Source organism: Bubalus bubalis, chromosome 7, assembly GCF_019923935.1.
Source record: "Bubalus bubalis isolate 160015118507 breed Murrah chromosome 7, NDDB_SH_1, whole genome shotgun sequence".
NCBI classification, from domain to species: Eukaryota; Metazoa; Chordata; class Mammalia; order Artiodactyla; family Bovidae; genus Bubalus; species Bubalus bubalis.
The window spans coordinates 91,864,917-91,890,172 of NC_059163.1; the positions used below are offsets into that span (position 1 = coordinate 91,864,917).

The 25,256-nt window shown below is 41.2% G+C and overlaps 1 protein-coding gene across 4 annotated transcripts; it reads right to left on the minus strand.

The window, feature by feature from the left end:
• Window positions 1-1,865: 1,865 nt before the first annotated feature.
• On the minus strand, window positions 1,866-24,188 carry OSTC (oligosaccharyltransferase complex non-catalytic subunit). Of its 4 annotated transcripts, XM_006066869.4 has the most exons (5): window positions 23,993-24,188; window positions 19,532-19,625; window positions 15,774-15,971; window positions 12,476-12,520; window positions 1,866-2,838 (listed from the first exon to the last, which is right to left on the minus strand). In XM_006066869.4, exons 1-4 carry the CDS (start codon window positions 24,129-24,131, stop codon window positions 12,502-12,504), a joined length of 450 nt encoding a protein of 149 aa, XP_006066931.1. In that variant the 5' UTR covers window positions 24,132-24,188; the 3' UTR covers window positions 1,866-2,838; window positions 12,476-12,501. The 4 variants fall into 4 exon arrangements, with proteins under 4 accessions (XP_006066931.1, XP_044802075.1, XP_025146103.1 ...); XM_044946140.2 differs by lacking the exon at window positions 15,774-15,971; XM_025290318.2 differs by lacking the exon at window positions 1,866-2,838 and having other exon boundaries at window positions 11,945-12,520.
• Window positions 24,189-25,256: the final 1,068 nt, after the last annotated feature.

Genomic DNA, 25,256 nt, shown 5'->3' on the forward strand with positions numbered 1-25,256 from the left:
ATTTGGCTAGGAAATCAAGCTGGGGGTTGGAATGAGGGATAGAAGGGGTACAGTCAGGAGTGTGTCAGATGGAGATGGTTTTGCAGTGATTAAGTGATCCTAAAAATGTCCCCCAAATGAGAGCTCAAGCACTTGTCTCCTTTATTGAAATCATCTTGCCAAACAGGTAAATACTCAAATCTACTGGACAAAGGCTTCTAATATCCTGGACAGTGCAGGAGAAATCTTGCTGACTGCTTTGGGGATGTTCTTTTTCACAGGCCAGGCCAACCTTGCCCGTTTTACCCTTTATCCACCTGCAGACTGACCTCGGTACAAGTGGACAAGCATCCAGAGCTTGCACCTAGCCCACCGACTGGAGGCAGTGCTCCCGCACTTTCAGTTCTACATCTGCAGTTTCTTGACTTATAATTCAAGGTAACTAATTACCTCTATTATAGGAATTTCTACCAGTTAAATAAGACTGCTCTCGTTTCCCTTTTTTTAAAGTTCTTAATAGGTCTCCTCATTGCTGAAGCTGTGAACTCCTGACATGAACAAATGCCTTGATTCACTTTGCTCTCATACTTGAAAATGAAATGAAGATGCTACATTATAAAGAGGGAGTAAGGGGAATTCTCTGGCAGTCCAATGGTTAGGACTTGGAGATTTCACTGCTGTGGACCGGGTTCAAAACCCAGTCAGAAAACTAAGATCCTGCAAGCCTTGTGGCATGGCTATAAAAGAAAAAGGAAATAAGGTGCATACATATAATCTGGTACATATAATTCACGTACAATTAAACTAACATGCTTTCAGATAAAAACTGCATAAAAACATACTTTTCTAAATTCCAGCTAAATGAATGCTGTGTGAAATATCTCTCATTAGTAATCAGTGGAGTAAGAGACATGTATTTTGTAAACTTTAAATAGTCTCCAAAATTTATTTCTACTTCCGCCCCCAAACATAAATTAAGTTCCTATTATATGCTGAGTACTGGGCACATTTCTCAGATGCAAATGATGAGGATAAACTGATACAATATAAGAGATACAGCAGGTGACTATTAATATTATATGCAGGGCTATGGCATGGAAAATTTTGTAAAAAAGTAAATAAGAAACAGGATCAGACCCTGAAGTAAAGTAATTTTCAGTCTAGTTGATTCTGTTTTATAAATATTTAAAAGTTTTCTATTCCTTTGAGGTCAAATAAGGACACATTCCTGGAATGTTCCATTGTGGTGAAGAGCAGAGGCTCTGGGTCCATCACCTGCTGTGCAACCTTTAGCAAGTGACTTGACCTCTCTGAGTTTTCTCAGCTACAAAATGGGCCAAATACTACTACTCTCATAGTATTGTTGTGAGATCGCAGTGAGGTGACAAATGAAGAATGCTGGGGACAATGCCAGGCACACAATACATTCTCAATAAATATTAGCAAATAGCTAATATTAATACCTACCCAGGCAGCACAGTGGTTAAGAATCTGCCTGCCAATGCAGGAGACACAGGCTTGATCCCTGGGTCGGGAAGATCCCCAGGGAGTAGGAAACAGCAACCCATTCCAGAATTCTTGCTTGGAAAATTCCATGGACAGAGGAACCTGGCAGGCTACAGTCCAAGGGGCCACAAAGAGTCGGACATGACTGAGCAACTGAGCATGCAAGAGCTTGAACAACAACTCTTTCCAAGGTAGAAGAAAGTCCTCTCAAGAAAAGAGTTAGGGATTTAACAGGTTAAAAGTCCTAGAGAATGGAGCACTGTATTAAGACTAGTGAATCAGCACTTTCCTGTTTACTCCCCAGCTGCTCAGAAACACTGATTAACATGCTCAGAGGAAGAGCTCCAAGACAAATTCCAATGACAAGGAAAACAACCAACTTCCCTGGTAGACAGGCAGTTCCTTTATTAAAGTTCCATTCTAGTAACAAACTGGTTATGCGACATTTTGGGTGTCAGAGGCAAAGCGGGAAGAAACAGCATATCTTCACGTGCTAGACCCCAAAGACCCATTCAGTTTTTTCTGGTACATCTGTCTTTGCTTCTCAAAGTGCTGACCAGGCATGGCCCAGGGCAAAGAACATCCAGCCATGTGGACCCACATAGGACAAACCTGTGGCAAAGACCTACGTGGATTACTCAACCTCTGCATGCCTCAGAGAAGAGGCGCTTACACCAAGTAGGGGTGTGACCGCTCATGGCCAAGCTTAGGGAGTGGAAGAACTAGTAGTTTGTCCTGGCCTACCTTTGAGAGGTTATCTAAATATTTGACGGATCTTCTATTTGATTGTTGAAGCAGACTCTTTTTTGGCTGCCCCCTGGTGGCTTATGGGATTTTAGTTCCCTGACCAGGTATTGAACCCAGGTCTTTGGCAGTGCAGAGTCTCTAACCACTGGACTGCCAGAGAATTCACTGTTGAAGAGTTTTATGTGGCATTTCCAGCTACAGTGCAGCTCCTATCTTGAGACCTCTCTTAGAAATGTTAAAGAACAATATAGTCACCACCCTATAATTGCTTCCCTGGTAGCTCAGCTGGTAAAGAATCCACCTGCAATGCAGGAGACCCTGGTTCGATTCCTGGGTTGGGAAGATCCCCTGGAGAAGGAAACAGCTACCTACCCTGGTATTCTGGCCTAGAGAATTCCATGGACTATATAGTCCATGGGATTACAAAGAGTAGGACATGACTGAGTGACTTTCGCTTTCTATAATTGATGGTGGCTCTGTATCAATTCATAATTGATTTTGGAAAATCATAAGAGAGCTTGAGAAACAAAGAGAATACAAATTTTCAGCAGCATCTGGAATATTCTACTTCCCATTTGGAAGCATTATGTATTGAAGAGCTGGTACCTATGGGTGGAAAAAAAGATGGTATTAGTATTATTATCCTTTTATAGATGAAAGATTGTATTAGAAATACATGCATAAATTGAAAATATGCTTGAACTCTCAATGGCTTTGGTATCCTATTTATGATCACAAAAGCCTTAATAAATTGCAGTATCTAGCCCCTGAGCTCCTAGGAGACGTTTGAAAGTCACAGAAGATCAGACATAACAGCTCCTTCACAAAGGAGTCCTGGACTCTTAAGGTCACTTAACTCTGGACATCAAATCATGGCACTTAGCATTGGGAGACAGCTCAGTAATCAATCAATTATTCAAGGGGAAAAGTTCCTTCTTGGTAAAATAGTAAGTGTTCCTTTGAAAGTTTTTAACCACATGTAAAAACAAGAATTTGAAATAGGCCTAAGAACATAGTTACATAAATCTGAAGCAATAGCAGGGTTGCACCCAGGCCTGGCTGGAGAAGGCAATGGCACCCTACTCCAGTACTCTTGCCTGGAAAATCCCATGGAAGGAGGAGCCTGGTAGGCTGCAGTCCATGGGGTCGCAAAGAGTTGGACACGACTGAGCGACTTCACTTTCACTTTTCACTTTCATGCATTGGAGAAGGAAATAGCAAGGAGCCTGGTGGGCTGCCGTCTATGGGGTCGCACAGAGTCGGACATGACTGAAGTGACTTAACAGCAACAGCGGCAACCCAGGCCTGGCACAAGGTGCATGCCCAGTTGCTCAGTCCTGACTCTCTGTGACCACCTGGACTATAGACCTATAGGCTTCTCTGTCCAAGGTATTTTCCAGGCAAGAACACAGAAGTGGGTGGCCATTTCCTTCTCCAGGGGATCTTCCTGACCCAGGGATCAAACTTGCGTAGCCTGCATTTCCTACATCGGCAGACAGATTCTTTAGTGATTGAGCCACCTGGGAATATTTGAAAGTGTCAGTCGTTCAGTCATGTCTGTCTCTTTGCAACCCATGGACTGTAGCTCAGCAGGCTCCTCTGTCCATGGAATTCTCCAAATACTGGAGTGGGTAGCCATTCCCTTCTCCAGGGGATCTTCCCCATCCAGAGATCAAAACAGGGTCTCCTGCACTGAAGGCAGATTCTTTCCTGTATGAGCTACCAGGTAGGAGCTCAATAAATGCTTCTACCTATTTGATTATCAAGAGCCCCATCTGCTGGTCAAACAGAATTCATTTGCAACCCTGCAGATACCGTTTAGAAAACCCATGTGTCAGAAAATTAGAAGACATGAAAGGAATATTGAAGGTGAAAGGTGCTCTGGAGGTCACCTGATCCAATCCATTTATTTCACAAATAAAGAAGCTTATTATAATACTGGTGTATTCTAACTAAAGGAAATGGAGAAAATAAAAAAATTTATCAATACTATAGTTCATATAAAATATTGACTGTGAGACAATGAGTATGAACTTTTTTAAGGTGAGACTATTCCACACATTGAAGATGTTTTCTGGTTTAAAGCTGATACCTGTTCTTCTCACAAAAAAAAAAAAAAAAGGTAAAACTTTGGACTTGGAATTAAACTAACGTGTGAATTGAGGTTTTACCCCTGATGTTTCCTGGTTTAGGTATTTACCTCTCTGGCTTAACAGACTTCATCCTAAATACTTAATAATAATAAATTAACAATCCTTCATAATCCTCCTCTATAAGGATGTAAAATCACCTGTCTAAAGCTTAACAAACAGCAGGCACAGAGTCAGAACCCCAAAATTGCTATTATTAATATTGTGAACTAACAATAGCTTCCTATATAAGTCTAACACCAGGATTGTCAGAATTTGGATAACGTATATAAAAACTCTTCAAAATTGAAAATTTACAGTACAACTAAAAGTTACAGTTTTAATTTGGACACAGAGCAATGGTGTTTAAAACATAACATTTTTAATCATTGATTTAACAAGAAATTCTTTAAGAAAGAAAAAAATGAGGGAAAATTTCCCTGGCTGTCCAGTGGTTAAGACTCCACACCTCCACTGCAAGGGGCATGGGTTCAGTCTCTAGTCAGAGAACTAAGATCCTGCAAGCCTTGCTGTATGATCAAAAAGGAAAAAAAAAAAAAAAAAAGGAACATTTCTTTGATAAACTACATTCTTAAAACACAAGCTTTCATTTGCTATCTGGAAAGATTGGTCTGGCTTCTCTATTTCTCTATACTCCAAAAACTGAACTGAAAAGTTCCTTCTTTGGTTCGCCTCTCTCTCCTTACATTTCATTAGCTGCAACAGAAGCTATGAGAAGCCAGTACACACTTTCTACTTTCTGCCTGGAAATCTCTCCCTTGGATCCATGGGTTCATTAGGTGCCCTTTCTATTTTCCATGTTAATAGCAGGCAGCAGAACCTGCTGCCTTCCCTTCAGCCTCCAAGGTCATTTTCCTCGCTGTCTTCAAGCCCTCGTCAAACTTCCCTGGAGACCTGTCCCTGGGTCTTCTCGAAGCCCTTCTAGGTGGCATCCTCCACCTTCTCAAGACCCTGGCAGTGTCCATCCATTACTCAGTCCCAAAGCCAAGGCCGCACCCCTATTCCAGTTATCTATGCTGCATACAAAGCCACCCCAAAACATAATACCTAAAAGCAACAGCTCATTAATACTTCTCCAGGTTTTCTAGGCTAGAGGGGCAGTTCTCCCTGGGGTGTTTCGAGTGGCTGCAGTCACCTGCAGCTGGGGCTGGCTGTCCACAAGGGTTCACTCCCGGGCCAGTAGTTGATGGTGGTGCATGGGGCTCTGCTGGCATCTCTAGTGCAGTGTGTTGGTGGTGTGTGGGCTTAGCTGCCTGGAGGTATGTGGGGGTCTTAGCTTCCCAATCAGGGTTGGAACCCATGTCCCCCGCATTGGAAGGTGGATTCTTAACCACTGGACCCCCAGGAAAGTCTGTAGAAGTGACCAGTTTTATAGAGCGAAAAGCATGAAGCAGACCCACAGGATGTATCAGAAGTAAACAGTGGCATCCTCAGAGTCCCATGTTCTCAACCTTGGTACTCTCAACACCCAGCATCCCTGTACTGAGTATCGTCACACTCCAGCATCTGAATAATTTACCCTCTTTGCTTAAGACAGCTTGAGTGAGTTTCTCTCACTTGCAATTAAAAGTCATAGTGCAATAAATGCAAAAGAAACAAAGGAGACCATAGCAAAAATCAACAAAGCCAAAAGCTGGTTCTTTGAAAGGATAAATAAAATTGACAAACCATTAGCCAGACTCATCAAGAAACAAAGGGAGAAAAATCAAATCAATAAAATTAGAAATGAAAATGGAGAGATCACAACAGACAACACAGAAATACAAAGGATCATAAGAGACTACTATCAACAATAATATGCCAATAAAATGGACAACGTCGAAGAAATGGACAAATTCTTAGAAAAGTACAACTTTCCAAAACTGGACCAGGAAGAAATAGAAAATCTTAACAGATCCATCACAAGCACAGAAATTGAAACTGTAATCAGAAACCTTCCAGCAAATAAAAGCCCAGGTTCAAATGGCTTCACAGCTGAATTCACCAAAAATTTAGAGAAGAGCTGACACCTATCCTACTCAAACTCTTCCAGAAAATTGCAGAGGAAGGTAAACGTCCAAACTCATTCTACAAGGCCACCATTACCCTAATACCAAAACCTGACAAAGATGCCACAAAAAAAGAAAACTACATGCCAATATCACTGATGAACATAGATGCAAAAATCCTTAATAAAATTCTAGCAATCAGAATCCAACAATACATTAAAAAGATCATACATCATGACCAAGTGGGCTTTATCCCAGGGATGCAAGGATTCTTCAATATCTGCAAATCAATCAACGTAATATACCACATTAACAAATTGAAACATAAAAGCCATATGATTATCTCAATAGATGCAGAGAAAGCCTTTGACAACATTCAACATCCATTTATGATAAAAACTCTCCAGAAAGCAGGAATAGAAGGAACATACCTCAACATAATAAAAGCTATATATGACAAACCCACAGCAAACATTATCCTCAATGGTGAAAAATTGAAAGCATTTTCCCTAAAGTCAGGAACAAGACAAGGGTGCCCACTTTCACCACTACTATTCAACATAGTTTTGGAAGTTTTGGCCACAGAAATCAGAGCAGAAAAAGAAATAAAAGGAATCCAAATTGGAAAAGAAGAAGTAAAAATTTCAGTTTGCAAATGACATGGTCCTCTACATAGAAAACCCACCAGAAAAGACTCCACCAGAGTCCAAAGACTCCACCAGAAAATTACTAGAGCTAATCAATGAATATAGTAAAGTTGCAGGATATAAAATCAACACACAGAAATCCCTTGCATTCCTATACATTAATAATGAGAAAATAGAAAGAGAAATTAAGGAAACAATTCCATTCACCATTGCAACGAAAAGAATAAAATACTTAGGAATATATCTACCTAAAGAAACTAAAGACCTATATATAGAAAACTATAAAACACTGATGAAAGAAATCAAAGAGGACACTAATAGATGGAGAAATATACCATGTTCATGGATCGGAAGAATCAATATAGTGAAAATGAGTATACTACCCAAAGCAATCTATAGATTCAATGCAATCCCTATCAAGCTACCAATGGTATTTTTCACAGAGCTAGAACAAATAAGTTCACAATTTGTATGGAAATACAAAAAACCTTGAATAGCCAAAGCAATCTTGAGAAAGAAGAATGGAACTGGAGGAATCAACCTGCCTGACTTCAGGCTCTACTACAAAGCCACAGTCATCAAGACAGTATGGTACTGGCACAAAGACAGAAATATAGATCATTGGAACATAATAGAAAGCCCAGAGATAAACCCACACACCTATGGACACCTTATCTTTGACAAAGGAGGCAAGAATATACAGTGGAGAAAAGACAATCTCTTTAACAAGTGGTGCTGGGAAAACTGGTCAACCACTTGTAAAAGAATGAAACTAGAACACTTTCTAACACCATACACAAAAATAAACTCAAAATGGATTAAAGATCTAAACATAAGACCAGAAACTATAAAAATCTTAGAGGAGAACATAGGCAAAACACTCTCCGACATACTTCACAGCAGGATCCTCTATGACCCACCTACCAGGATATTGGAAATAAAAGCAAAAATAAACAAAAGGGATCTACTTAAAATTAAAAGCTTCTGCACAACAAAAGAAACTATAATCAAGGTGAAAAGACAGCCTTCAGAATGGGAGAAAATAATAGTAATGAAGCAACTGACAAACAACTAATCTCAAAAATATACAAGCAACTCCTACAGCTCAATTCTAGAAAAATAAATGACCCAATAAAAAAATGGGCCAAAGAACTAAATAGACATTTCTCCAAAGAAGACATACAGACGGCTAACAAACACATGAAAAGATGCTCAACATCACTCATTATCAGAGAAATGCAAATCAAAACCACTATGAGGTACCATTTCACGCCAGTCAGAATGGCTGCGATCCAAAAGTCTACAAGCTATAAATGCTGGAGAGGGTGTGGAGAAAAGGGAACCCTCTTACACTGTTGGTGGGAATGCAAACTAGTACAGCCACTATGGAGAACAGTGTGGAGATTTCTTAAAAAACTAGAAATGGAACTGCCATACGACCCAGCAATCCCACTGCTGGGCATACACACCGAGGAAACCAGAGTTGAAAGAGACATGTGTACCCCAATGTTCATCACAGCACTGTTTATAATAGCCAGGACATGGAAGCAACCTGGATGTCCATCAGCAGATGAATGGATAAGAAAGCTGTGGTACATATACACAATGGAGTATTACTCAGCCATTAAAAAGAATACATTTGAATCAGTTCTAATGAGGTGGATGAAACTGGAGCCTATTATACAGAGTGAAGTAAGCCAGAAAGAAAAACACCACTACAGTATACTAACGCATTTATATGGAATTTAGAAAGATGGTAATGACAACCCTGTATGCGAGACAACAAAAGAGACACAGATGTATAGAACAGTCTTTTGGACTCTGTGGGAGAGGGAGGGGGGGGATTGATTTGGGAGAATGGCATTAAAACATGTATAATATCATATAAGAAATGAATCGCCAGTCCGGGTTCAATGCAGAATACAGGAAGCTTGGGGCTGGTGCACTGGGATGACCCAGAGGGATGGTATGGGGAGGGAGGTGGGAGGGGGGTTCAGGATGGGGAACACGTGTACACCCGTGGCGGATGCATGTTGATGTACGGCAAAAACAATACAATATTGTAAAGTAAAAAAAAATTTTTTTAAAAGGAAGAAAAAAATAGTCATAGTGCAAAAAGAAAAACAAGAGATTAGGGGGAAATGTATTTGTACCTCGAAATACTTAGGCAGATGAGTAGCCATTGTTCTCGCAACAAATTAAAGGCTTGCCTCACCACAAGTCTGGGTTTAGGTGCTCCTCTCTTGTGTTCCTGTGGCCAAGAGAATTGGTCCCTTGGTGTACAGTCAGTGGAGAATAAATTCCACATGAACAAAGGTTGTGTTTTTCTTGTTAACATAACCCTGCATCTGGCATTACCTCTTTTATTAATATAAATAAGTGTGTACTCGTTACTACCTTCAGGGACTGATCTGTATCAGAAAACAGTATATAATGAAAAGAACTGGTCTGCTTTGCAGAAGACCTGGGTTCTAGTTCAAGCTCTACAACAATGAATCATCATTTTCTTATCAGCAAAGTGGAGAAATAACCTTTTTCCCAGCGTTACATTTCAGGAATATACCAGTTACTAAGAACCTAAGTTACTCCACACTTCCCACTTCAAAAAGACATTAACAAGCATAGCACCACCCTCCTTTTATAAGCAAGTGAATGTCTGTGAGTCCCACTCTCTGCGACCCTGTGGACGGTAACCTGCCAGGCTCCTCTGCCCATGGGATTCTCCAGGCAAGAACACTGGAGTGTTGCCATGCCCTCCTCCAGGGGATCTTCTGGACCCAGAGATTGGGTCCAACCCAGGTCTCCTGCACTGCAGGCAGATTCTTCACTGTCTGAGCCACTAAGGAAGCCCCTTATAAGCAAGGTACACAGGATTTCCTCATTGTAATCCTATAAAGAGGGTATTTTCTTTCTAAATCTGTGGCAAACAGAGATGTGCTGCTCAGATCCCCTAATGGCTAGCTGCAAGGAGGGGCCAGCTGACAGTCTCCAAGCTTTGTCAGACTTCCCTCACCTTTCCACCACGTTAGTCTCAAGATGGCACCAGGCCAAAACCCGAAGAGGCAGTGAGTGGTACAAAGGCCCAGCTCTTTCCACCCAACATGTTTCTGGCAGGCATTCTTTTCTCTGGAGCTCCCCCTGGGCTGACACCAATTGTGTCAGCTGTGTATCACAGGATGGCAGCGTCTCCTGGCAACTTCTGCATCTTCTTTACCTCTCACTGGAATTGTTGTTTAGTCGCTAAGTGGTATCTGACTCTTTTGCGACCCCATGGTCTGTAGCCCGCCAGGCTTCCCTGTCCATGGGATTCCCCAGGTACCAATACTAGACTGAGTTGCCACTTCCTCCTCCAGGGGATCTTCCCCACTCAGGGATCGAACCCGTCTCCTCCATTGGCAGGCAGGCTGTTTACCGCTGAGCCACAAGGGAATCCCTTCACCAGAGTTACTCTCCACTAAACCATTTTGCCCTTCTAACTCCATTGTAGCATACACATTGTAGAGAATTCTGTTATAAAATCAAAGACTAGTTTGTTTCCCATCTAGGCCACTAATTTACTCTATCTCATTTATTTAACCTCTGCTGATGTTAATACTGCTTAGCAGGCTTTTTATCAGGCTGTTAACATTTTGGCAGTGTCCCCAAAAGCAAAAGTCTAGTTCAAGGCACAACTTTTTCCTTCACATAAAACATTGCAATTTTACCAGCAGAATTATTTAAATACATCTCATTGTGTTTAGTCAAAAACCAAAACCTTAAAAGCTATGACATAGAAACACACCCCAAACCTTAACAGCACCATCTGGTGGTGCTTAACAGGAATTTCTCACTATTCAATCTCAGGAAAAGACCTATGGAAATCATAAAACTTTTGTGTCACCTTGTCCATCTAATCAGGTTTTAAAATAAGGCCCAAAAACAAAACAAAACAGAAAACGTAAGTTAAATCAAGCCTTTAAAGTTGGTGGATACATACAGGTCTTGTTTTCCTTTTTCAGAGCTTTGGATATAGTAACCACCTCTCCCACCTCTCATCACTAATGGACAGTTCTTGCATTGTTTTTGTTGGTTGTTATTTATCAGTATCTGAGACTTTATAAACATTTTTTAATCCTTCAATAATTTGACTTCCTTATAAGCATATAAGCTCTGTGCTCCCTGGCATACAATAGGTTCTCAAAACTTTCTGGATAAATAAATCCATCTTTTTAATGAACAGCTACATTTAGATCAGCCCTGGAATAAGGGGAAAATCCACCTGAGTAGAAATTTTACTGTAAACTTAAGGATCAATCTTAAGAGTTGAGACCCCAGAGAAGCGTCCTCCTCCCAACCTCCATGACAACCACAAGTCTGTTCCCTACAGGCTTCCCAGGTGGTACAGTGGGAAAGAATCCGCCTGCCAATGCAGGAAACACAAGGGATGCAGGTTGGATCCCTGGGTTGGGAGGATCGCTGGAGGAGGAAATGGCAACCCACTCCAGCATTCTTGCCTGGAAAATCCCAAGGACAGAGAAGCCTGGCAGGCTGCAGTCCATGGAGTCGCGAAGAGTCAGACACAACTAAGCAACTGAGCATGCAGGCCCAGCCCGTTGGGGGGAACCAAAAGCCCTGGCTAGAAGCAATTAGGAGAAGACCAGACTAGTCTACAGATGTTTTTATGTGCTCAAAACTGTATTAATTACTGGAAGTGAATGTCTGAAGGGAACTTCATCTAACACAATCACATTTAAAACAGACATGACTGCGTAGCCCGTGCTTGAATATTTATAGGATATGGATATTTATGCCACCTCATAAGGCATCCTGCCACCTACACCTGGAGACTTCAAGCTACCAACAGTAGCTTGATAGTTACAGGATGGGAGTGGATTAATTACAGACTGAAGATTAATACCATCAGTCAATGAAAAAAAAAAACAAAAAGTTAATTAGAAAAATTATTTATTTCTGCTCCTTTCATACATCTTATTGTTCCTGAAACAGTCTTCCATACATATCTGAAACGATGTACTGTCACACACTCTGTTTAAAGGCAAAGCACCATTGCTAAAGCTGATCAGCTGTCCAGAGTTCTCAGCTTATGGGATCACGTGTCCTGATTTTACATTAATTTCTGAAGGTCAGAAAAGTCACCTCCAAAAAATGTTAAGGGGTTTGTAAAAAATAATCACTTTATTCAATATTATAGCTATAGAAATGAAGTACATTTTAAGAAATGAAAAAAAAAAAGAAGAAAATGTCACTTAATATCATTGGTACGTCAGTGAAGGCCAGCAGGAAAAAATACTGATAAGCTTGTCTCTGACACCAAGAAGACATTCTAGTCCATGCTTTAATATGCTTCCTAAGTTTTCACTAGATGTTTCTTTTCTGCTGCTTTTCATCCTTCTCTGTATTTCGTATCTGAGGACTGGTACAGCCTTTAAAATTTCATTAACAGGAGCAAATTCAGTACCTGCTGATTTCTTCTCAAAAGGCACTCTAACCCATCAGATAGCCCCTGTAAAACATAAAATTTATAAACACAAGAGTGAAAAGGAAGCAACATTTCAAAGTGTCCCAAACAAATTTTATGATGAATCAAAGGACAATCTGAAAATATAAATGTGTGATTCCTCGTTATGGTTCTTATTTCATATCTTGCCCCCTCGATAAATATAATACATTACTGGGCCCTGGTTCCATTATCCTTCCCCCTCACAGGACAAATTTACAAACCAATGTCCTAAATGACACCAGATGAGAAAATGTTATGTAAAAGTTAAAGCTAAGAGTTAGAATCAATTTCCTTTGGACTCTCACAATTCCAACAAGAGTCACAAAGCTTTTTATAGAAAGCAGCTCATTTCGATATCCCAGAAAGCCTAATATTACCGAAGGGAAGGATGGAGGGACCAGGAGCTGTCCATGCCTGGGAAGTGAGCCCTCGCACCCTGCACCTGTTTCTTTAGGAAATGTCCTGACGGTGGGCAGGGGCGTCAGCTGTAACTGTTGAGCAAGTCAAACTTCACAATGTTCAAATAGGAGATCCTTTTACTAAATGCACAAGGTAGGCCCTGAAATCCCCTTTAAATTCAGGTAGTAACAGTCTGTTTTATAAAGTTCCAAACTTTTCCTTTTGCAATAAATCCTTGCAACCTATTAGGATCAAGGAGAAAACAGAAAGGCTGTGTAAAACTATCCACATTAAGAAAGGGGTGAAAACATCCTGTCCTCATTGATGCCTTTAGAACTTCTCTGCTTTTGATGTTGTTTCTAACATGAGTAGATAAGCTTGGGCAAACCTTAGCTTCCTCATCTGTAAAATGGAGTTACAGCAAAGAATTTTAAGGATTATATAAGAGAATCTACCAATATAGTAACTGCTATTCACAGCAGTAAGCACTTGAGAAACATTAGCTATTATTAGTTCAGAGTCTCAAGTTTCTTCCTCTCTAAGGTGGCGGCAAAAAACTGCATCATGGGGTTGATACCTTGCATCATGCCTGACACAGCGCAGACGCTCAGAAATGTGATTTTCCTCCTTCCAGCTCCTAGACCCACCTGACTCCCTACAGGTCTTGGGTCTACGTGCAGCCTAAGTGATCTCCTTAGAACTCATTTATCCCTTTCCTTCTGCTCTACCGGACTAGCCGATTCACACTCTGAGCAGAGAGATACAGAACTTTAATCTCACAACCCTGAGACAACCCAGGGTTGAATAAAAAATACAAAAACTCTTTTAACATATATATTGATTTTGAAGACCTCTACGTAAATTTGCTAAGGTAATGCCTGATACTTCACAAAAAGCATACTTTAAGACCTAAGCTTCACAAGTACTTAATCTGAAAGAGAACCGATAGGTGTATGTATATAACTGGATCACTCTGTTGTACTCCTGAAACACAACGCTGTAAACCAATGATACTCCATTATAAAAAAAAGATTAAACCTATAATAAAATAAAATCTGTCAGATAATTCTTAACAATAACAAAAAAAAAGACCTAAGCTTCACAGGAAATAAAAGGTTCAAGAAGATTCTAAGAAGTGTCCACCACCAGTGTCGGCACCAAGGGAAGCTGCTCAACAGCCAGCTTACGCTATCAAACACAAGAGCCGAGGACTCTTCAGGGACAGCTGTCGGTCATCTGCACGTGCGGATATGCAAACACAGGACATTTATCTCTTGATGTAGTTATACGCTGTGGTATCCTTCCTTGTAATTAGTGTGTGACCTATGCTTCCGCATCAAATAAAGCCATCTTTTAATGTGTAAAACTGTGTCAGTAGGAAGGACACCAGGTCTTTTAAAAAGCACAGCTCAGAAAATATAAAGCAGGTTGTACCCTTTCGCTGCTATTGTTTTCTCAGGGTACCTCTTGTTAAGGGTATCAGATTCCTGGTGAAAGTGAGTGCCACCCTGCAAGTTATCTTACGGCATAGCCATCTTTTATCTCAGATGCTAGCAACTTATCTGATGTGAAAAAATTCCTGGTTACCGGTGTTTTTTACTGAACTGTTGTTGCTGTCTCATTTATTACATATCTAACTGCTTCTATATGTTGGGACAGCAAAGAGAATCTATGCCCAAGACGACACATCCCTTCCTTGCTGGTGGTAGTAACCATACCCGTCATGAGGAATATGCAGGCCCACAGACCTGGCTCATCATCTCTCTGGGGCCTGCAAATATGCCAAAATGCAATAGTGTTGCGTCCCTTTATTTTCTAAAACTGTCCATTGCTTCTCCCCACGCCACACTCAAGGTACCAGGCATTAGGAGCTGTAAATGAGAAACTACATCAGAGAGGGGACCATAAAGTCTTTCCTCTTTAAAATTTAAACCTTAGATTTGGCTGCTTGGTAAGTTACAGAAACAGCAATCTTTTGTTTAGACTATTGTTCTGTTTTGACTACATCTATCTACACCTGAAACCCAGAGAGTATACTCCTGTTTCTTATTTCCTATTGTTAGATCTTAGTCAACTATCTTGGAAATTGGCCTACCCAATGCAGAAGACAAATGTTTACATAAATAATTACAAAAGTAAGATGAAACTAATCCAGAGAATTAAACAATTTTCAAAATTTTTTTCTAAGCAGGAGATAGCTCAGCTCTGTTATCCTATCCTTCAAATGCGTTTTCTTTCTTTTCTGGGGGGCAGCGCCACGGCACACGGCTTGCAGGATCTTAGTTTCCCAAGCAGGGGTCAAACACAGGCCCTGGCAGTGAAAGCACCAAGTCCTAACCACTGGACCACCAAGGAAATCCCAAACCAATTTATTTTTGTTCCAAAGATAACGTTAAGCTTTCTGAATGAATCTAAATAATGTAATATATATATATGAAAGTCTCTTTTCTGTCCTAGGCTTAATCGATTTTCCTCCTATCAATATTCAGAAAGCAGCAGCAATTAATGGCTTGAAAATACTCTCTATTATTAGTAGTACTACTATGGGAATTCCTCCATAGGTTACAGATTAACCAAAATGCATTTTTAGAGAAAAGCCTCCATCAGTGGTCACTGATGCTACTGCAAAATAACTGGATTTTCTCATGAACATACATGGAAATAACAGGAAGATCTATTTGTTTCCATTTTGCTACTAACTAACCTCAAGCAAGTCACACATTTCTCTGCTTCTCAAAATGTTCATCTATTTAAATAAGGGTTAAATTAAAACTCCTATGATTTCACATGATCCACATAATTATTTTACTAGTTTGCAACTTAAGATATTGATTATACAAAGCACTGAATAACTTACGGCAGCTTCATTCTCATGAATACTCTAGCCATGAAAAAACTCAATAGGACACATACGAATCCAATGAATAAAAGAAGAAACCTATTGAGTTTGGGAATGTTTGGTGCATTGGATCGGTCCAGGATTATAAAACCTAAACCTCCCATTGTAAACAGGAAGCTGGATGCAAGTCCTTCCATAATGTACTGTCCATTTACTCTGAAAAAGAAAGAAAACAGCAAAAGAGCCAATGAAAATTTCCAGAAAAATAAAGTTTTTTCCCCAGATTGAAATTCCTATTCTGCTAAAACATTTTTGTGTTTATTTTTTATTCTTATAAGTGTTTTACCACATTTCTGGCTATTCATTCCAATAAATATTTATTGAGAGCCTATTATGCATCAAGTACTGTTCTAGGTTCTAGAAATGTAACAATGAACAAAACAAGAGAAAAATCTTTCGTCTTCATGGAGCTTATGCTCAAAAAAAAAACTTTAAAACTCAACTAACACAACTGTCTATGTAAAATCAATATGCACATTTTAATTATTAGCTTAAAAAGTCAACTACTATAGGTACATGAACCTTTTACTCAGAATTTTAGTTTTGCTTTTAAAAGTTACATTATTTAAATGTCTACTATCAATTTCAAATTGTGAACTGGTTAGAAACATTTCCTGAGTTTTATAGTAATTAACAAACCTCTTATTTCAAAGGGAAATTTTTAAAAAGCAAGTTTTCTTAATTAAGGCTTCATGAACTCCACAAAGATTTCCAGAAACCTATAAACTCTTCAGTTCAGTTCAGTTCAGTTCAGTCGCTCAGTTGTGTCCAACTCTTTGCGACCCCATGAATTGCAGCACACCAGGCCTCCCTGTCCATCACCAACTCCCGGAGTTCACTCAGACTCACGTCCATTGAGTCGGTGATGCCATCCAGCCATCTCATCCTCTCTCGTCCCCTTCTCCTCCTGCCCCCAATCCCTCCCAGTATCAGAGTCTTTTCCAATGAGTCAACTCTTCGCATGAGGTGGCCAAAGTACTGGAGTTTCAGCTTTAGCATCATTCCTTCCAAAGAAATCCCAGGGCTGATCTCCTTCAGAATGGACTGGTTGGATCTCCTTGCAGTCCAAGGGACTCTCAGGTGTCTTCTCCAACACCACAGTTCAAAAGCATCAATTCTTCAGCAGCTCAGCTTTCTTCACAGTCCAACTCTCACATTCATACATGACCACAGGAAAAACCACAGCCTTGACTAGACGGTCCTTTGTTGGCAAAGTAATGTCTCTGTTTTTCAATATGCTATCTAGGTTGGTCATAACTTTTCTTCCAAGGAGTAAGTGTCTTTTAATTTCATGGCTGCAGTCACCATCTGCAGTGATTTTGGAGCCCCCCAAAATAAAGTCTGACACTGTTTCCCCATCTATTTCCCATCTTAAGTTCCTGTATATACGTGCATATGATTTTTCTAGTGATGCGTGTGTGGGCGTGCTCAATTGTGTCCAACTCTTTGCTACCCCATGGACTATAGCCTGCCAAGCATCTCTGTCCACAGAATTTTCCAGGCAAGAGTACTGGAGTGCATGGCCATGTCCTCCAGGAGATCTTCCTGACCCAGGGATTGAACCTGAGTCTCCTGCATCTCCTGCACTGGCAGGCAGAGTCTTTACAACTGCGCCACCTGGGAAGCCTCTTTCTAGGGGTGAAGAACTTTCAAATTCTCAAGAGTTCATGGGCCCCAAAAGGCAAATTTCTCTGTTAAAGATATGATTTATACAAAGACACATGTAAAGAAAGTATATGCATGCATGTGTGTATATATGTATATATATACATATATTTGCTAAACTAATTGCTTTAACTGAAAACAACACATGCAGCAGTTTCAAAATTCAAATTCAAATGTCAACCCTGTGAAAAGTCTCCCTACCAGCAGGATCTCCAGCCACCCAGAACCCTCTTCCCCACAGAGAATCACGGTAATCTTTCCAGGAATATTCTCTGCATGGAATACCATTCACATAACTGTAAATACAAATATGGGGCTTCCCTGGTGGCTCAATGGCTAAGAATCTGCCTGCCAATGCAGGAGATGCCAGTTCAAACCCTGGGTCGGGAAGATCCCCTGGAGGAGGAAATGGCAACCCACTCCAGTATTCTTGCCTGGAGAATCCCATGGACAGAGGAGCCTGGCGGGCTCCAGTCCATGGGGTCGCAAAGAGTTGGACACCACTGAGAGTCAGCACAAACACATACAAAATAAAGAGCTATCTTTAGGTAGACAGTTACCAAGTGGACTTTATAAGGCAATACAACAAACACTGTTCAAGGGAAATAAGCAACAGGAACTCTAAAGTCTCAAATATTATTTTTCTTATTTAACAGTATAGGGTCTTCCCTAGTAGCTCAGCTGGTAAAGAATCTGCCTGCAATGCAAGAGACCCCAGTTTGATTCCTGGGTCGGGAAGATCTGCTGGAGAAGTGATAGGCTACCCACTCCAATATTCTTGGGCTTTGCTGGTGGCTCAGCTGGTAAAGAATCTGCCTGCAATGTGGGAAACCTGGGTTCGGTCCCTGGGTTGGGAAGATCCCCTGGAGAAGGGAATGGCAACCCACTCCAGTTTTCTGGCCTGGAGAATTCCATGGACCATACAGTCACACGGAGAAGGCAATAGCACCCCACTCCAGTACTCTTGCCTGGAAAATCCCATGGATGGAGAAGCCTGGTAGGCTGCAGTCCATGGGGTCGCGAAGAGTCAGATATGACTGAGCGACTTCACTTCCACTTTTCACTTTCATGCACTGGAGAAGGAAATGGCAACCCACCCCAGTGTTCTTGCCTGGAGAATCCCAGGGACGGGAGCCTGGTGGGCTGCCGTCCATGGGGTCACACAGAGTCGGACACGACTGAAGTGACTTAGCAGCAGCATACAGTCACAAACAGTCAGACACGACTGAGCAACTTTCACTTCACTTCACAACAAACACTGCTCAGGAAAAATAAACAACAGGACCTCCCAAGTCTCAAATATTATTTTTCTTATTTAACAGTATAATCCAGTAGTCCAATTTTTTGTTGTTGTTGTTGTTGTGCTGGGTCTTCACTGCTGTTTGAGGGCTTTACTGCCCTAGTTGGAGTGACTGGGGGCTACCCTTGCAGAGCCTGGGCTCTAGGCGCAGGGGCTCCACCAGATGCAAGGGCTCTGGAGTGCAGGCTAAGTAGCTGAGGTGCACACGTTTAGCTGCTCCGCAGCATGTGAGATCTTCCCTGACCAGGGATCGAACTGCAGTGAAAGGCAGATTCTTAACCACTGGACCACCAGCAAAGCCCCACATATTTTTCCTTAAATGGCCCAACAGTATATATCTTAGGCTTGTCAGCCATATAGTTTGTGTCACGCTTACCACAGTAGCTTGAAAGCAGCCATAGATAGTATAGAAGTAAATGGCTGTACCTGACTCCAATAAAGCTTTATTTACAAATAAATATGTACCAGTTTACTGACCCCAGAACAGCCTATAAATAAATGTAGTTTAAACTGATATCCTCCTTTAAATAAGTGATTATGTCCATCATTGTGAAATATTTTCTAATAAATAGATAATACACTTTTATTCTTATTCTTGTCCACTTCCTACAATCTCTAAATTTAACCTTTTAAAACAGCTATTGTCAAAATACAAATCGACCCAATAGGTTGTGCCATAATTTTAAATATGCAGGCATACCCCAGCAATCTTCTTTCCCACCATCGAATCATTCAAAATGGTATCTTTTACCTGTAGGCCAAGAAAGCGACTGGTCTCTGATGCCCGTGTTCATCAGTCACCGAGCCGACACTTGGAGGTTCAACAATAACATCATAAATGATTCCTAAATGAAAGGTAAGAACATAGATTAGACTGGATTTCTAATTTATTTAGTTTTTATCTATCTCTAAAGTGAAAGTGTTAGTTGCTCAGTTGCATCTGATTCTTTGTGACCCTATGGACTGTAGCTTGCCAGGGTCCTCTGTCCATGGAATTCTCCAGGTAAGAATATTGGAGTGGTTAGCCATTTCCTTCTCCAGGGGATCGTCCTGACTCAGGGTCAAACTGGGTCTCCTGCATTGCAAGAGGAACTTTTACTGTCTGAGTCAACAGGGAAGCCCATTTGTCTCTAGAGGTTCATTTGTATTTAAATAATATTTCCTTTTGGGGCTTCCCAGGTGGTGCTAGTGGTAAAGAATCTGCCTGCCAAAGCAGGAGACGCAGGTTCAATCCCTGGGTGAGGAAGATCCCCTGGAAAAGGAAATGGCAACCCACTCCAGTATTCTTGCCTGGAGAATCCCATGGACAGAGGAGCCTGGCAGGGTACAGTCGATGGGAGTCATGAAGAGTTGGACACCACTGAGTAACTGAGCAGAGAAATCTTAGAGCCTGAGTGCTGGAGAAGATTGGGAGCCCATTCATAGAAAGATACTGAAGTTAAAGGAAGTATCTGTCTCTAAAGATGCATTTATATTTAAACAGAACTGCTCTAATGTATTATTACAGTGAAATGAGGCCCAGCTTATCTTCTACACTTCAGATAAACCATTCAGAAATTCAACTCAGTGTTTTCAGAATGACTTGTAAATCAGAATTATCTCCAAAAAGAGATATTTTATGACAGAATTCATTCAGTAACTGTTTCCAAACTCAAGAATGACTCCACAATAAAGGAAATTTAACATTAAAGGCTACGTCTAATTCAAGAAAAATGTTACACATATGCTTGGATATGTTTCTATAATTAAGAGGTAACTAGAGAATTTTTATGTCTTAATGACCACTTATGTTACTGCCCATTGACACTGTTTTCCAAATCTCCAGCTGTCAACATCTACTATCTTCTCCACTGTTTTCCACCATCCTCATTTTTAGCTTTTTTTAAGCATAGCAAGACGGTCTCCCTCACCTCTGATAACAAAAGCACCATTTAGGAATTGCCTAATGCTACCTCACCATCAAATCCACAAACTGGAACCAGCTTCCATCTTCACCTCCTTCCCTCCAGCTACCCCAGAGGCAGAGTCCCTCCTCCTATCACCATGGGATCCCCTTGGCAATCATCAGGACTCCACACCCTTACCATTTCAAAGACTGTTCCTCTGGCTAGCTCCTCTCTTTCCTGTATTATCTATCAACCTCCCGTTCCCTACATCAACCTTTCCTTGACACCAGATCCTCCTAGTTAACATTCTATTTCTATGCTTCCTTTTGGAAAGGGAGCCAGGCTTCTTTCTGGAAAAGAAAAAAAGAATTTGGTAAACTTGCTATCTCCACTTTCTCATTTACCCTTCATTCCTTAACTCACTCCAATCTGACTTCTACCACCACTGATATTACTCTTGCTAAGGTGGCAATGACCTTGCTGTGGTCAAATTCAAAGGACACTTTCAGTTCTCATCTTAGGAGGTTTCCTAGCAGCACTCCATCCAGTTTACTAAATCCATTTTCTTGGGGGGTGGGAGGGATGGCTTCTTATGGCTTTTGTGACACTCCTGTCCATGTTTTTCTTGCTGAGCCTCTTCTATAAAACCACTAAACATCGGAGTTCCCTAGGGTTTGATCCACTATTTTCTTCTCTTTTCTACATTCTTTTCCCAACTGAACTAATCCTTTCACATGGCTTTTCTATGCTAATGATCCTCAATGTGCCAATACCTATCAAATGTTCGCACCGTTAAAATTAGATGTAAGCAAGGAGATCCAACCAATCCATCCTAAAGGAAATCAGTCCTGAATATTCATTGGAAGGACTGATGCTGAAGCTGAAACTCCAATACTCTGGCCACCTGATGTGAAAAACTGACTCATTTGAAAAGACCTTGATGCTGGGAATGACTGAAGGCAGGAGGAGAAGGGGATGACAGAGGATGGGATGTTTAGATGGCATCAGCGACTCAATGGACTTGAGTCTGAGTAAGCTCCAGGAGTTGGTGATGGACAGGGAAGCCTGGCGTACTTCAGTCCTTGGGTCGCAAAGAATCAGACACAACTGAGTAACTGAACTGAACTGAAGCTCCTTAAGGACAGAAATTCTGTCTCTGTTCTTCAATATCTGGCTTATAAGAGGAGTTCCAAAAACATTTGTTATTGACTAACTTCAATACAAACCTCTTTTCTCACTTCCTATCTGCATACTTGACATTTTCAACTAATTATAGTTGGTCTGTCCAACTATTACATATCCCAAAGTGACCTCTGGATTCACCATTCCCCACCAAAAAACCACTTTATTTCTTCAGTCTTCTCAGAAAATGACACTTCCACCTACTCAGTGCTCAAACTAGATACCAGTAAAATAGTAAAATTCCTTCACACCATTCTCCCCCTACATCCAATCATCACCAAGATTCTGCTTCCAAGATATCTTTCATTGTATCTTCCTCCATCTCCGCTGCCACCATCCTAAGTCAACTGTAAAACCCACCTAATTGGTCTCTTAATCCCATATTTGTTCAAACTTTTCCCTCTGCCCAGATACTCTTCCCCCAATCTCTCAGCCTTTGGCTAACACGTCATTTCCTCAGGGTCTCCAACGTAAATGATGTTCCTAACTCTGATTATTTTTCAAAATCTCTTTTTCTTTTCCTTCAAGGCACTTGTGGCAATCGGCAATGGAAAAAATGTTATGGAGAAAAATTTATGTGAGATTTAATGTGTCTCAACCAAATGGCATTATAAGCATCAGGAAGGGAGGGCCCTTATCTGTTACAATCATTGTTCTCTCCAGTACTTAATGCCTAGAACTTAATAGGGACTCAGTACATTATTTGCTATTTCTCAGCAATAAGTATTGTTAATTTATAAAGGTACACTCAGTATTCAGGTGATTCCTTTCCAGTGGCAAAACCAACTCCCGTATGAGATAGCTCATGGTCTTGGCCACTAAAAGGGGTCCTCTCACTTCCGCCAGAAGTTAGGGCAAAGAATCTCCCCATTACAAAAACTGACAGGGAAAAAGGAGCCAGAATGAAAACTGTGAGGTTTCCAGTTAAGGCCCTGGCTCCAAGGGAGGTAAGGGTTACAGGAAAGATTTCTAGCAGATGAAGATTTTTTTTTAAAAAAAGCAACATGCATTTTAAATTTTGTTTATTCAGTCCAGCCCCTATTAATGTGCTGAGCAAATGTTAATACTAATGTTATGCTTGGACAGTATCTTAGCAACATAAAAAGTATTTTAAATGTAACTTATTTTGAACATAAATTAACTGTCATTATCCTAGATTTGGGAGAAGGGTAAACCTAAAGGTTCATGCTAGAACTAATCCCGCACTTCAAATACTTCCCTCTTCAGTGCCAATTATTCTCACAAAACATCTATGAAAATGATGTCTCCGACTCTTCCCTTAAAAATAGTCATCTGCTCTTGCTGTCCCTAATCTGTACAGCTTTAATTTTATCATTTCCAAATTAAGCTCTCCACTTCCCAAAATCCAAAAGTGCAGTAGCACAGTGCGGAGTAAATCATGGAAATGTTGAAGGGGTGGTGGCTATGAAAAGACTGCAGCCGGATTGCCAACTCACCACTATATAAAGCGACGCCCCTTTTGCAAAGAACAGGATAAGATGATAATGCAAAAGTGTTCAAAAGTAATGCTATTCCCCTTATTCTTTAAATTCTCCACTTCTGCTCTCTCAAATACGGCAGCTTCTGAAAATTTATCTCCAACCTCAAATATTTATCAAAACCGTGGGTTTCGGAAGATTCCATTCATATGTATTGCTGGCTGAGGAGAAAGCGACACCAAGCCTTAGGTTTGAGCTAACAAATCGACTGTTAAGGGTCTACCAAAGTTCCAGGGACCACAGACAGAGAAGGTAGAAGTCCCACACCCTCCTGATCAACAGTGGAAATAGAATGGGCCAGAACAGATTTTCCCAGGGCCTTTATTAAGTAACTCATGGCATGCAATAACAACAGCAACAATCTGGGCTTGAAAAATACACTATTCAACTAGGATCGTTTAGCTAAGAGGCCAGGAGAGTGAAGGCAATGGGATACAGAATGCGACTCCTCTCAAGATACAAGACAGGGCGTGAGGATAAAGAAACCTTTGGGCGGTGAACACTTATGGCCCCAGAATTTCCCTCCACCCTCCGAAAAGACTGAGAGCAGAGCGATGCTTTCCCCGGCTGAAAGTTAGGAAACAGACGCGCCCCCGGGGCGGGCCGGCTCTCCGAGCCTCTCGGGCCCCCAGCAGGCCGAGTTACCTCCGGTAATGAGGAAGTAAGACACCACCACCAGAGCGTACACCGTCATGGCCGACGGCATGTGCACCCAGGGCGGCTTCTTCAGCTTCAGGTTCGGGCATTCGAGCACTAAGAACGGGACTCGGTACAAACTCTCCATGTTGGCGGTAGCAGGGGACGCTCTCGGCCTCCAGCCCCACGCGCCACCCGGAAACAGGCCCGCCCTCCCTTTCCCCGGCGCGTGCGCAGGGAAGCGACCGGCAGGTCCGCAACGCTCGGAGGCAGTGTGTACACCCCCAGAAGAAAAGAAGGGACTATAAAAACGGATAAGTGACTTGACCCAAAACTATGTATTATAGAATCTTTTGAAACATAAATTTGAATAAGAGGTTCAGTTATTGCCAATGAATAAACAGGCGATTTATGCACCTTCAAGGACCTGCAGGCCTTCAGACGTGGCCAAGCCGGAGAAGCAGAGGGAACGGAGACTGTCTGAGCCCCTCCCACTCACAGATGCCGCGGATTTTGGAAGCTGATTGGACGCGGAGCGCCCCAGGTTCCCAGAGCCAGAGGATGAATGGGGAAGTTTGGGAAATGTTGTCTTTTTTATTAGCGGGTTTTTCAAGAGTTTGAGAAAGTCCTAGGTTGTTGAGCTTTTACTTCCTGATGTAGCAGTGGTGCTAATAATAGTAACTGTTAATAATAATTGCTAAGTTAATATTTTATAACATTTGAAAATATATATCTAATTTAGAGCTATCACAAATGTCAAGAAGACATCGCCACAAGATGCCTAAAGCGGAGACTTTGAAGTGACCAAAATACTATTTTAAATAACCCGTGTCCTCTGTTCTTTTCGTAAATGCTTTCGTAAAACCTTTCAGGCCGAAAATCTTGAGATCCTCCTGGTTTCTCTATAAAACCTCCATGTCCAAAGTATCAACAAATCTTTTTGGTTTGTTGATAGTTTGGGTAACTACTACCAAAAAAAAAAATCTAATTCATCCACTTCTCTCCATTCCATATTTACCACCCTAGTGGAAGGCACCATCGTATATAGCCTGGGCTAGATATTTACAATCCAAGCGAATGAAAATAATTGATGGAGAATTTGTCTTTGGGGATGGACTACATGGCCTAAAAAGTTTTTTTGTTTTCTGTTTAGTTTTTCTTTTTTATATACTCTCTTGAAAGTGAAAGTGAAGTCGCTCAGTCGTGTCCGACTCTTTGCAACCCAGTGGACTGTAGCCCACCAGGCTCCTCCGTCCATGGGATTGTCCAGGCA

Excerpts from the sequence above, each read along its gene's own strand:
- OSTC (XM_006066869.4), bottom strand. The coding sequence starts at position 24,131 with ATGGAGAGTTTGTACCGAGTCCCGTTCTTAGTGCTCGAATGCCCGAAC. Across the intron at positions 19,626-23,992 it reads TTACTTCCTCATTACCGGAG|GAATCATTTATGATGTTATT; the intron begins GTAACTCGGCCT and ends CCTTTCATTTAG. Across the intron at positions 15,972-19,531 it reads GTCGCTTTCTTGGCCTACAG|AGTAAATGGACAGTACATTA; the intron begins GTAAAAGATACC and ends TTTCTTTTTCAG.